Genomic DNA, 14495 nt, shown 5'->3' on the forward strand with positions numbered 1-14495 from the left:
CATTCAATGGAGTGTGACAGAACTATGATTCTGGCCACAGCACGTCTTTTTGGGAGTCCATTATTAAAGAATTCGTTGAAAAACGCCTGGCGGAAAAGCTGATGAACCACGACAATGGCTACCAGTTGGACAGTGCATGGAACTCCATCATCTCCTCGATCTGTGCTAATTGAAGACGACCCAGTGCGCCAACGGACGCGATGAGCGTTAATGCAGAGGATGGCTGAGTTTCGCGGTTCCACCAGCGGGGGCGCTGCAGCTGGAAAGTGTGGTCCGTCTGTCAACTTGATTTTGGCGAGTGCACGGAATTCTCCCAGCACGATATGTGTTGCGGAACGGAGTGACTCTCCGTCAGTTTGCGATGGCTCATCTAAAGATGACTGGTAGGTGCCCAGTCGAAATATCGTGCAATGAATTAAACGATAATCGGCTACAAGATCGAAACTTATTTGAACATCTACACATAATTCAAACTTTTTCGGAACTTTCCCCCGCTAACACCACACAAAACAGGCAAAAGGAAAAAGATAGTCGCTCACAACATTTCCGCCATTCATGCAGTAAAGCGACAACATTTAGCGTGAGGTTTTGATTTATTACTTCTTCACTGCTAACTTTATTCGCACCACATTTTGCGCACAGTATTCACATACACTACTGAATGTACCTGCAAAATTGTATCATTGAACGACTCAATAGTATGGAGAAAATACGTATATGAGGAAATAATTTGAAACTAATAAAACCAATACAATTACGCATTTGCGTCATCAACCAGAAACGTTTTACATGCTTAGTGACAAATGTTTAACACATCTACTAATTTTCAAAGTAATGGGTCGTTTCAAGCTATTTCATACATGGGAGTTCGATTCTTTAAAGAATCGGAGTGTGTCTGGACGTGGGAGGAGTTTAAGAGTATCAATGCGAACCCAGGTCTCTCTCATTTTATTTCAGTCGTGAAATGCGTGTCTCTCTGCGCAGGCCGCAGTATAGAAATGGAGGACAGAAAGAAGGTCAGCTTTGATCTAAAAAAAAAAAGATCTATATTTCAAGTGGCAGTGCAGCTGTTATCAGTGCGTTGTAAAAAGTCATGTAGACGGAATGTAACTACAGCGACACATGTTCCACGTTCAAACTTAGTCCAACAGTCATTTCCATGGAATCGAACTGTTCGTAATTGCAATTCCCACTTATATACTCGTAAATGAATTGACAGCCTTTAGATTTAACGTGTTTCTTTTAGTACTTATGTAGATGTCCTTACACTTTCCGTTATTTATGGTCAATTGGAACTTTTCGCACCATACAGATACCTTGTCTAAACCAATTTGCTGTTGATTTTGATCTTATGATGACTTCACTACATGGTAAATGACAGCATCATATTCAAACAATCTGAGATGGGTGCTCAATTTGTATCTTAAATAGTCTTTATAAAGGTTGATACAAAAGCAACTGTACATATTTCAACGGTGTAATGTATGCATCAAAATAAGAGTCAAATGTAAAATAAAGTTTATTCTGAAATTGGTTCATTTCAGAGTTATGCAGTTTAGAAGGAATTACAAGTTAAACAAAAACACAAAAATAATTTTTATCAGAATGCAGCGAAACGAAGGGACCCGAAATTCAATGCACTGTACTTTTATCCCAGGACATGTTCAAAATGATGTCTATGTAGGGGAAGACAGTTTCGTGCTAGGCATCTTACCGCTCTAGGAATGTTGGAGCCTCACTCTGAATAATTGCACAGCCATTTTGAGTTTGCTGCTGTAGTTGCGCTATATTTTCAGTTGCATCACCGAACACAAGCTCCTTCAGACTGCCCGGAAGTTAAAAGTCCAGGGGGCTTATATCCGGAGATTTGACGGCGCCGGCAATTGGTCTTGCGCGACCAATCCAAGTGTATGGGTAAGTAACAATGAGATACTCTCTTGCCTCCCGACTGAAATATGGAGACGCACCGTTGTGCATAAACCACAAGTAGGTTCGTGTAGCAAGTGGGTCATTATGAAGGAGATCACCAAATTCATGTCCAAAAACTATCGATACACCCTGCCAGTAAGGCACTGTGGAATAACATGCGCTCCGAGTTAACCGATTGTCCACTACAGCACACCAGATGATCACTGCAAAATGATTTTGATATCCTCTTATTGCAGGTACACGAGGATTCTCATACAGGTAGACGTGCATCTTATGAGCTTTCACGATACCCGCACGGATAAAGAGGCTCTCATTCGTAAAAGGTACCCGAGGACCGCACAGTCGCGCTCGGGTAACCACCGACAGAAAGTCTGATGTCTAGGATAGTCTGTAGGTGCCAGTTCCTGTACTTTCTGCAGGTAAAGAGGGTGGAATTGCTCTGTCGGCAACAGGCGACACACAGTTGAATGAAGTGTCACTGCGGTATCACTTGCGTAGCGTGTACTTCACTATGTGATCAAAAGTATCCGGACACCTGGCTGAAAATGACTTACAAGTTGGTAGCGCCCATCATCGATAACTCTGGAATTCAATATAGTGTTGGCCCACCCTTAGGCTTGATGACAGCTTACACTCTCGCAGACATACGTTCAATCAGGTGCTGGAACGTTTCTTGGGGAATGGCAGCCCATTCTTCACAGACTGCTGCACTAAGGAGAGGTATCGATGTCGGTCGGCGTGTCCTGGCACGAAGTCGGTTTTCCAAAACATCCCAAAGGTGTTCTGTAGGATTCAGGTCAGAACTCTGTGCAGACCAGCCTATTACAGGATTGTTATTGTCCTGTAACCACACCGCCACAGGCCGTGCAATATGAAGAGGTGCTCCACCGTGTTGAAAAATGTAATTGCCATCCCTGAATTGCTCTTCAACAGTGGGAAGCAAGAAGGTGCTTAAAACATCAATGTAGGCCAGCGCTGTGACAATGCCACGCAAAACAAGGGGTGCATGCCCCCTCCAGGAAAAACACGACCTCACCATAACACTACAGCCTCCGAATTTTACTGTTGGCACTACACACGCTGGCAGGTGACGTTCACCGAGCATTTGCCATACCCACACACTGCCATCGGATCACCACATTATGTACCGTGATTCGTCACACTACACAAGGTTTTTCCACGGTTCAATCGTCCAATGTTTACGCTCCTTGCAGCAAGCGAGGCGTCGTTTGGCATTTACCGGCTTGATGGGTGGCTTATGAGCAGCTGCTCGACCATGAAACCCTAGTTTTCTCACCTCCCGCCTAAGCGTCATAGTACTTGCAATTGATCTTGATGCAGTTTGGAATCCCTATGTGATGCTCTCTATAAATGTCTGTCTATTACACATTACGACCCTCTTCAATTGTGGTTGTCTCTGTCCGTCAACAGAAGAGGTCAGCCTGTATGCTTTTGTGCTGTACGCGTCCCTTCACGTTTCCATTTCACTGTCACATCGGATACTGTGGACCTCGGAATATTTAGGAGTGTGGAAATCTCGCGTACATAGTATGACACAAGTGACACCCAGTCACCTGATCGCGTTCGAAGTCCGTGAGTTTCGCGGAGCGCCCCATTCTTCTCTCTCACAATGTCTAATGACTAGTCAGGTCGCCGATATGGAGTACCTGGCAGTAGGTGGCAGCACAATACACCTAGTATAAAAAACGTATATTTTTGGGGGTGTTGGAGAAGAAATGGTTCAAATGGCTCTGAGCACTATGGGACTTAACTGCTGAGGTCATCAGTCCCCTAGAACTTAGAACTACTTAAACCTAACTAACCTAAGCACATCACACACATCCATGCCCGAGACAGGATTCGAACCTGCGACCGTAGCAGTCCCGCGGTTCCGGACTGAAGCGCCTAGAACCGCATGGCCACCGCGGCCGGTGGTGTTGGATACTTTTAATCACATAGTGTATGGTTGGATCTTTCCAGGATGTTCTCAAGAGCCATTTTGTAATGCTTAGCACAACTGATAACACGCGTCGTAACTCGGAAATAATGCAATTTCAGAAAAAAATTTCTTTAACAGTTCAGGCTTATTTCGATGCATACATTACACCCACGAAGCTTGTACGGTTACTTTTGAATCTCCCTGTAGGTTAGGAACAGCAGAAGGCCTATATCACTTACTTGGAGAATGTCGGCTATCACTTCTGTTTTGCAAGGTGATTTTCCATCATCTACTACGAATTGCCGTCTTTCCCGCAGCAAATCACTCATTTGTAAGGCAATCTGACGTCTGAAGCTGGTTTAGACAAGATAGCTCTCCTGATTAGGGTATCGGTAGTTGACTGGTCGAGACTCTTTACCTCCATACCTTGAGGTATCGTGGCCGAGATGTGAGCCGCGGAGAGACGCCTGTGGAGGAGGCCGCAGACGGGCGGCGCCGGCGCCGGCGCCTCCGGGCGGTAGTAGGCGGGGTAGCGCGGGAACAGCTCGACGGGGAAGCCGGCCTCGAGCTTGAGCACGATGCCGTGGGCGAGGCCGCGCAGGTCCTGCCAGCTGAGGCGCGACTCGACGCGCAGGCGGCGCAGCACGGCCGCCACGGCCGCCTTGGCCAGCAGCAGGCCGTAGGCGCGCCCCACGCAGATGCGCGGGCCCGCGCCGAACGGCACGTACGCGTACGGGTGGCGCGGCCGCGCGCGCGGCTCCGAGAAGCGCTCCGGGCAGAAGTGCTGCGGGCTGTCGAAGTGGTCGGGGTGGCGGTGCGCCGAGTAGCTCAGCACCAGCACCGAGGCGCCCACCGGCAGCGTGCAGCCGCCGATCTTCAGCTCCGACGTCTCCACCTCGCGGTGGATGATCGGCGCCGGCGGGAACAGCCGCAGCGTCTCCTGCCGCGCAGAGGGCGGAGGTCACGCGGATGTGCCAGCACCGGAGTGACCAATTTTGCGTCGGGAAACAGTGAGTGGAAACCACAAATCCAAGGAAAGGCACTTCGCATCCTCTCCGACTGGATCAGTGAAAGAGGCTTAAGGGGAACTTTACTATCTTTGTCGCGAAAAAAGCATGTTCTTTGAGAATTTTTTTCACAGGATGCGTTATAGGAATCTATATCAAATTTGGTCAAAATTTTTACTGATATTTCCTGTACAAACTGAAATTATTTCGACCGGAAATGTCGCAGAGCAAAGGCGGAAGTGCCGTCGGAACGAAACAAAATTTCGATGTAGACTTTCACTCGCGGTATGTCACACGTCAACCGACTCGTCTGAAATCAAAATTGAGTTGACTTTAGCGAAGTATATAATATTCTGTAGGAGTTATACCTGGCTTAAGTTATTTGGACCATAGGAAACAAAGTGGCGGCCATTTGAAGAAAATAAGTTTTTTTTTCATCGACTTTTCGTCTTCATCGGCCAAGTAAAAATATTTCTAGTTGATGGATCGGAATAAAAGTGATACAACTCCTAGACAATTTAGTTAGCTTTGTCTGAAACAAAGAATCATGCCAATCGATTCATTAGATTTGAAGTTACCATACCGCGCCCAAAGAAAGTCATCTCGACAAAAACGCTTTTGAAGTTTTGACTACATGTAAATATAATAGTATGCAATGTAAGTTCAATCTGCTATTCGGGGTCCATAAACTAGTTCTTCCTCTTCCTCATAGAGGGCGTTCTGCTCGATCTGGGGCATCCTGCGCTGCTCCAGAGCTGCTCGTACGGCCGGTGACAAGCGGTTTTCGGCCGCTTGTTTCCGGTGGTCGACCGAATGCTTGGCGAACAGGATGACGTCCATCGTTGTCATGGACTTCGGAATGGCTGAATACCCTACGTCGAAGGTGCTCACTGCCAGGAAAGTCGCAGTCTACACAGTCTTCGCACCATAATGGAAGTTCTTTGGGGCTAACTTTAAACACACGCGTTCAAACTCTAATTTGAATTTTGTGTGTTTCCTCCCAAGCACCGGTACAATAACTCGTCCTCCGAAACAAGAAAACTGGTTCGTGTAAAAGGCCTGTTTCAGGCAGGTGTCGCCGACTTGTGTGGCCGAGCGGTTCTAGGCGTTCCAGTCTGGAATCGCGCGACCGCTACGGTCGCAGGTTCAAATCCTGCTTCGGGCATGGATGTGTGTGACGGCCTTAGGTTAATTAGGTTTAAGTAGTTCTAAGTTCTAGGGGACTGATTATCTCAGCAGTTAAGTCCCATAGTGCTCAGAGCCATTTGAACCAGGTAAGTTCATTTTTTTTTCAACCACGAATAACAAGCATTTCCGTTCCGTATTCGGAAAAACCGTTTCGGGAGTCGATTCTAAACACTTTTATGGATCGAAAAATGCAATTTAAACCGATTTTTGAAACCAAAAGATAGTAAACCTCCCCTTAAACACTACCGGAACACTCGGTTGCGAAAATTAGGTCGGACTCAAGCACTAAGATTTAAATTCTTACGTACTAGTATTTTAGAAGTTCCTCTTCAATAAGACAGCAAATCTTTCCTTTTTACCAACCAAATTATATCCCCACACTGTCTCTGTTTGTAGCAGATAATTAAAAACGCACGCTAAAAATCATTGTCTCCAATTTTTTATGTGAAAACTTTTAAAGCTTTTTAAATAAAACGAACTTTATTACTATTCTACATATTTATTTTTCTTGCCTACACATTTATTTCTCAGCATAATTACACTGGCGATCAACACATTTCTCCCAACGGGATCCCACTTTGTTGATACCTTTACTGTAGAATGTTAAACTTTGTTGACGTAGCCACAACCTCACTTCTGCTTGCAACAGTTCTACACTATCAAAGTGAATTTCTCGAAGATGTTCTTTAAGTTTTGGAAACTGATGAAAATCGGATGGCCGGCCGCGGTGGCCGTGCGGTTCTAGGCACTGCTGTCCGGAACCGCAGGAATGCTACGGTCGCAGGTTCGAATCCTGCCTCGGACATGGATGTGTGTGATGTCCTTACGTTAGTTAGGTTTAAGCAGTTCTAAGTTCTAGGGGATTGATGACCTAAGTCCCATAGTGCTCAGAGCCATTTGAACCGTCTGAACCAAAATCGGATGGGGCACGTTGGGGCTGTATCGGAGGATGATCGATGACAGTGAACCCGAGGCGTCGGATTGTTGCAGATGTCACAGCAGTAGTGGCACCGTCGTGATGAAGGAGAGAGTGCTACATGTGTGGACGAACTCTTGGATTTCGAATCATTAGAGTACTCTGTTCCTCACCCAGTGAATTATTTACATTACACACCGCCATGTTACATGCTACTATTAGGAGCCCGTTAGTGGCAGAGGCTGAAAATATGTGGACGTGAGGATTAAAAATGCAGAGTGTTAATAACGTTTCTTTCACTTAAAAAGTTTCAAGAGTTTTCACATAAAAATTCGGAGGCATTACTTTTCAGCACGCCTTCCAACAAGCGCTTTAATAGACCACAGGTCCCGCAGACTACATAAGTGCCTCCATTCCTTTCAGTATTTTGCTCCATTCCTGCAGGTGTCTTCAGTCACCAGGGCTGCCAGCACGTACGTCTAGTCATTCACCTTGCGCTGCCTTGGTTGTCCCGTGGGGAGTCTGGTGTTTGGTCTCTCGTCAAGTGCTTTCTTCGTCTGCCTATCTTCTACCACACGGGCTCTATGGCACACACACTTTATTCTTTTGGGCTTCGGCTTCTGAAGTATTGTTGGTTGTTGCATTAGAAGCTAGATTTCCTCGTTCTATCTCCATCTTCATTCTCTTTTATCTAAGATGGGTACCCATATCTTCTCCATTACTCTTGTTTCAAATATTAGAGGTCGGGGTGTAAATGTGGAAACGAGTGGGTAATGTGTATACGTCTGGTATCTGGCCTGCAGAGTACTGCTCTGTAGCGGGGCAGCCAGAAATTGTTGCAATAGTTCCTTTTCGTCACGGTAGACGGTTAGCAGTCAGTTGAGCAACAGACGCCGTGACAATGATGCAGTTTACGTTCGCGCATTTTCTAAACCTTTTTCTAAGTAAGTTTTGGTGTTACATTTATCTACATACTTTGTAGTTATCTTTTCTTTACGTCTGATAGCTTATAAAGGGAGGTGCATAGAAGGCTTTAGCAGTCGTTTGTCAACTTGAAATGGATAGTTGCTTAATGTAATGTACTGTAATTTAAAATGGCCGTTGTGTAGGTAATGTGGAAGCATACATACGATGGCATTGTGGAAACATTTCCACAGTACCAACATCAAATACATTACATCCAATACGTTTTGCGTCTGTTTCTAGATGTCACGATAGCTAACTGATCGGAAACCAAGAGCTATTGTGAAGAAATGGGATGCTGGAAACATGATTAATGCTATAATAGCCTTAAGGGAAAAGCATATGGGGTTAAGAAGAGCAGTAAAAACTTTCAGTGTACCTCAGACGACACTTCAAAGGTTTGTGCATAATGATATGTCATAATGATATGTCACCTGAAGAATGTGTTTCTTTGAGACTTGGACGTAAGCCTGTACTACCTGATGCTATTGAGAAACAGTTGGTACAGTATCTCATTGAAATGGATAATCGTTTCTATGGCCTTAACAGATTAGATGTCAAGACAAAGGTTACCAGATTAGATGTCAAGACAAAAGCATATCAGCTAGCGGAAAGAAATAATATTAATCATCCTTTTACTTCAAATGCTGCAGGTAGAGATTTGTTTGACCTTTTTCTTAGATGACACAGAAATAAACTCACAATCAACAAACCTATGGGGACCTCATTCTCAAGAGCAAATGGGTTCAACAAAGAAGCTGTAGACAAGTTTTTTGGTATTTTGGAAGCTGAGTACGGTAAACACTCCTTAAGTTACCTGAGGATTCAGATGAAGAGCCAAATGCACGAACTGTCTCTTTAGGCAAGTCAGATTTGGATCTCCCAGTTGGGGAAGAATAACCTACTGAAGAAGATGCCATTTGTATTTCTTGTGGAGGTGCAGTTTCCAAAGACGTTCTGGGAGAATTGTGGATTAAGTGTGTAGTGTGTGAGGAGTGGAGTCACTCTTTGTGTACCTGAAATGAAGGAGATATTAACATATGCGATTTTTGCAAGTGAACTTCACTTATGAAGCATTTTTCTATTGTAGTTGCGTTTAAAAATATTTTTGTGCAATTTAAATTTAATATAAAATAAAATGGTTCCTAAAATTTGTAATAGTTTTCGTTTGAAGCAGTCAGTTTCCCACAAATTTAAGGCGTTTCCACATTATTCGCACTTCCTGAAAAATTAATGAGTTGTTGTGCAAGCAGAAAATGTTTTTCAATTTTTAACATATTTAGTTTTTGTGTTTAATAATTGTTAAAACATTATGATTTAGCTTGGTCTAATTATTGAAGCTGAAAGAGAAGTAAACATTTCTTTTATACAGCAAAAACAAACTGGGTTTCCACATTTACACCCCTACCTCTAATAGTTTTTCCTTTTCTCATTTAGTAATGCTCTACGTTTCTCAACCCCACATGAATACTGGGTATATATCTCCGTCTTATACCCTAAGGTGACGAAAGTCATGCATTACCTCCCAATATCCTGTCGGACCACCTTAGTTAGCCAGGCGTAGGGCAGCAAATCGAAGTTGTCTGGACTCAACATGTCGCTGAAAGTCCCCTGCAGAAATACTGTGCCATGCTGCCTCAATAGCTGTCTGTATTTATGAAAGGGTTGTGCACGAATTGACCTCTCGATTATGTCCCACAAATGTTCGATGGGATTCATGGCAGGCAATTTGGATGACCAGATCATTCGCTCTAATTGTCCAGAATACTGTTGAAACCAATCGCAAACAACTGTGGCCCGACCACATGTTTTGAAACACAGTGTTCACGAATGGCACCAAATGGTCTTTAGGCAGCGGAACATAAACATTTCCAGGCAATCACTGGTTTAGTTGCAGCAGAAGACCCAGTCCATTCCAAGTGAACACAGCCCACGCTATTATGGAACCACAACAGCTGGCACAAATGCCTTTTTGAGAACTTGGGTCCATGGCTTCGCGGGGTCTGTGCCACACTCTAATCCTGCCATCAGTTCTTACCAACCTAAATCGGGACTCGTCTTACCAGACCACCGTTTTCAAGGGTCCATGCGATACGTTCACGAGGGCAGGAGAGGGTTTAAAGGTGATGTACTGTTAGCAAAAGCATTCGGGTAGGTCGTCTTATGCCATAACCAGTTAACGCCAAATTTAGCCGTACCTGTCCCAACAGATACGTTCGCCGTACGTCCCACATTGATTTCTACTACTATTTCACGCTGCTGCTTATCTGTTTGCATTGACAGCTGTAAACGAATGCAGCCGCTCTCTGTGTTTACGTGAAGGCCGTCTTTCTCATTCCATCAATTCCTCTCACAACTTTCTGATGAGCCACTCTTTCGACTAAAAGTAAATATTGTCAGAGCATTGCAGCTCACTCAATTGCAGTCTCACTGTGATGGTGTTTCCAATGTAATACAGGTGCCATTACGAGAAACGTATTCTTTTCTTTTAATATGGAAAGTTAGCTGTGTCCTTTTTATAAAACATACAGATCAGGTCCCAAGTACTCTCTGTTATACAAGATGACATTTGTTCGTTCGGTGAATTCATTGTTGGAGAAGTTGTTATACTCATCTGCAGTGATGGGTCACAGCCCAAACATGGTTTTACGCGGAGAAAGGGTCAAAACTAGCGCTCTGAGACGGCTGTGTGAGTAGGAATGTTGTTCTAAAACCAGTCCCCTTTCTCATCGTTAGTGATGAGGTCAGGTTCCGCCATCACAGCTTTGCCGATTACGTAAATGTGCATCTACGTAGATCTACATCACTACTTTCAAGTGACAGATTTTTTTTTTTTTTTTTAATCTTGTGGGACTTCACTGCTAAGGTCATCAGTCCCTAAGCTCACACACTACTTAACCTAAATTATCCTAAGGACAAACACACACACCCATGCCCGAGGGAGGACTCGAACCTCCGCCGGGACCAGCCGCACAGTCCATGACTGCAGCGCCCCAGAACGCTCGGCTAATCCCGCGCGGCCTAGTGTTGATAGAGGGTTCACTGAACCACCTTTACACTGTTTCCCTACCGTTCCATTCTGAGCTGTGCGCTGAAAAAACGAACAACTTAAACTTTCCGTGTATGCTCTGATTTATCTTCCTTTACTAAGATCATTATTTCACCCTATGTGGGTGAGCACCAATAAAATATTTTTGCATTCAGAGGACAAAGTAGGTGATTGAAATACTGTGCAAAGATTTCGCCGTAACGGAAAATGTCTGATTGCCGTTACAACTCGCGTAGCATATCCGTGACACTATCTTCTCTAGTTCGCCATAATACAAAAAGAGCTGCCCTTCTCTGAACATTTTCGATGTCCTCCGTCAATCCTATCTGGTAAGGATCCCATACCGCACAGCAATGCTCTACCACTGACAGAGCATAGTGTAGGCAGGTAGTAGATTTATTGCATGTTCTAAGTATTCTGCCAATTAAAAGTAGTCTTTGGTTTGCATTCTCCACAACATTAAATGTCTTACTGTGCCTGTGCTGTTCATAAGTGCGATACAATTTTCCTTCGGATATGCATGCATGTCAGTAGCAGCACTGCATCGTACTTCTGGAGAACACAGGTACCGCAATATCGTGCTTATCCGCCGAGACCGGGAAAGCAACTTTCAATTAAAATGTCTTCTCTGTACAGGAATACACATAGTGGATGTATGAGTGCAGGTTGTAGACACATGGGTGATGAAATATGGGAGTTTGGTCTGGTCTTGAGTCGTGATCGGATAGCCTCATGTTAAGAATGTTAAGGTGATCGCTCGTGATAAGTGGGTAAACCACACCTGCCACAAATTTGCATTTTCGTCATCCCATTATACAGATGATGGCAGTTCATTATTCGCAAATGCGGTTTCATTTCATGTATATCAACTATGTGATCGTTCGAATTTTCGCGCCGTACATATATTGTGTTTAAATCATTTTGCAACTGGTTGTGATCTTCTGACGACTTTACTAGACAATAAATATCGCCCACATTGTTCATATAGATTACGAACAGCACAGGGGGTATAACACTTCCTTGAGGATATCACTTCTGTTTTTCTCGATCACCCTCCGCCACTACCTATGGACTGTGATCTTTCTGACAGGAAATCACTAATCCAGTCCCACAACTGAGACAGCACTCCATGGGCGTCCAATGTGATTGGGAATCGCTTGTGAGAAACGGTGTCAAAAATATTCTGGGAACCTAGATATACAGAATCGTTCGTGATAAGTGGGTAATCCGCCCCGTCACAAATTTTCAGTGTCGTCTTTCCATTATACAGCTGATAGTAATTCATTATTCGCAAATGCGAATTCATTACTTCATGAGAATACAGAGCTAGTAATACAGAGCTATTATGTGGCACAAGAATTATATTTTATGAGTCCTTGCCGACTGTGTCAATAGATCGTTTTCTTCCAGGTAGCTCATCATGTTCGGACACAGTGTATGTTTCAGAACCTTACTGCAAATCGATATCAGTTATATGAGTCTGTTATTCAGCGGATTACTCCTGTTTCCATTTTTGAGAACTGATGTAACCAGTGCAACTTCCTAATCTTTAGGCACCGGTACGGATCTTTCGTCGAGCTAGCAGTTGTATATGATTGCTAAGTGTGGTGCATACTATGAAACGAACGTAACTGGTGTGCAGTTTGGACCAGAAAATTTATGTTTAGTGCATGATTTGAACTGGTTCACTACACCAAAGATGTGTAATTTTAAGTTACTCGTGTTTGCGGCAGTTCTTGATTATAATTGTGGGACTTTAACTTCGTCTTTTCCTCCCGTGAACTATGGACCTTGCCTTTGGTGGGGAGGCTTGCGTGCTTCAGCGATACAGATGGCCGTACCGTAGGTGCAACCACAACGGAGAGGTATCTGTTGAGATGCCAGACAAACGTGTGGTTCCTGAAGAGGGGCAGCAGCCTTTTCAGTAGTTGTAGGGGCAACAGTCTGGATGATTGACTGATCTGGCCTTGTAACAATAACAAAAACGGCCTTGCTGTGCTGGTACTGCGAACGACTGAAAGCAAGGGGAAACTACAGTCGTAATTTTTCCCGAGGGCATGCAGCTTTACTGTATGATTAAATGATGATGGCGTCCTCTTGGGTAAAATATTCCGGAGGTAAAATAGTCACCCATTCGGATCTCCGGGCGGGTACTACTCAAGAGGACGTCGTTATCAGGAGAAAGAAAACTGGCGTTCTACGGAGCGGAGCGTGGAATGTCAGTTCCCTTAATCGGGCAGGTAGGTAGGAAAATTTAAAAAGGGAAATAGATAGGTTAAAGTTAGATATAGTGGGAATTATTGAAGTTCGGTGGCAGGAGGAACAAGACATTTGGTCAGGTGAATACAGGGTTATAAATACAAAATCAAATAGGGGTAATGCAGGAGTAGGTTTAATAGTGAATAAAAAAATAGGCGTGCCGGTAAGCTACTACAAACAGCATAGTGAACGCATTATTGTGGCCAAGATAGACACAAAGCCCACGCCTACTACAGTAGTACAAGTTTATATGAGAACTAACTCTGCAGATGATGAAGAAATTGATGAACTGTATGATGAGATAAAAGAAATTATTCAGGTAGTGAAGGGAGACGAAAATTTAATAGTCATGGGTGACTGGAATTCGTCAGTAGGGAAAGGGAGAGAAGGAAACATAGTAGGTGAATATGAATTGGGGGGAAGAAATGAAAGAGGAAGCCGTCTGGTAGAATTTTGCACAGAGCATAACTTAATCATAGCTAACACTTGGTTCAAGAATCATAAAAGAAGGTTGTATACATGGAAGAATCCTTCAGATACTAAAAGGTATCAGATAGATTATATAATGGTAAGACAGAGATTTAGGAACCAGGTTTTAAATTGTAAGACATTTCCAGGGGCAGATGTGGACTCTGACCACAATCTATTGGTTATGACCTGTAGATTAAAACTGAAGAAACTGCAAAAGGGTGCTAATTTATGGAGATGGGACCTGGATAAATTGACTAAACCAGAGGTTGTAAAGAGTTTCAGAGAGAGCATAAGGGAACAATTGACAGAGGTGGGGGAAAGAAATACAGTAAAAGAAGAATGGGTCGCTCTGAGGGATGAAGTAGTGAAGGAAGCAGACGATCAAGTAGGTAAAAAGACGAGGGCTAGTAGAAATCCTTGGTAACAGAACAAATATCGAATTCTATTGATGAAAGGGGAAAATACAAAAATGCAGTAAATGAAGCAGACAAAAAGGAATACAAACGTCTCAAAAATGAGATCGACAAGAAATGCAAAATGGCTAGGCAGGGATGGCTAGAGGACAAATGTAATGATGTAGAGGCTTATCTCACTAGGGGTAAGATAGATACTGCCTACAGGAAAATTAAAGAGACCTTTGGAGAGAAGAGAACCACTTATACGAACATCAAGAGCTCAGATGGAAACCCAGTTCTAAGCAAAGAAGGGAAAGCAGAAAGGTGGAAGGAGTATATGAGGGTTTATACAAGGGCGATGCACTTGAGGACAATATTA

The 14495-nt window shown here is 43.8% G+C and overlaps 1 protein-coding gene across 1 annotated transcript in view; it reads right to left on the reverse strand.

The window, feature by feature from the left end:
• Positions 1-4460: 4460 nt before the first annotated feature.
• LOC126416962 (cytochrome P450 4g15-like) overlaps positions 4461-14495 on the reverse strand; it is a gene marked incomplete at its 3' end in the record, with an annotated part of 52971 nt that continues 42936 nt past the window's right edge. The window contains exon 4 of the mRNA XM_050084842.1: positions 4461-4808. Within this exon, the coding sequence (XP_049940799.1) occupies positions 4461-4808 (348 nt within the window). The remainder of the gene's footprint in view (positions 4809-14495) is intronic.

Source organism: Schistocerca serialis, chromosome 8 (assembly GCF_023864345.2).
Source record: "Schistocerca serialis cubense isolate TAMUIC-IGC-003099 chromosome 8, iqSchSeri2.2, whole genome shotgun sequence".
NCBI classification, from domain to species: Eukaryota; Metazoa; Arthropoda; class Insecta; order Orthoptera; family Acrididae; genus Schistocerca; species Schistocerca serialis.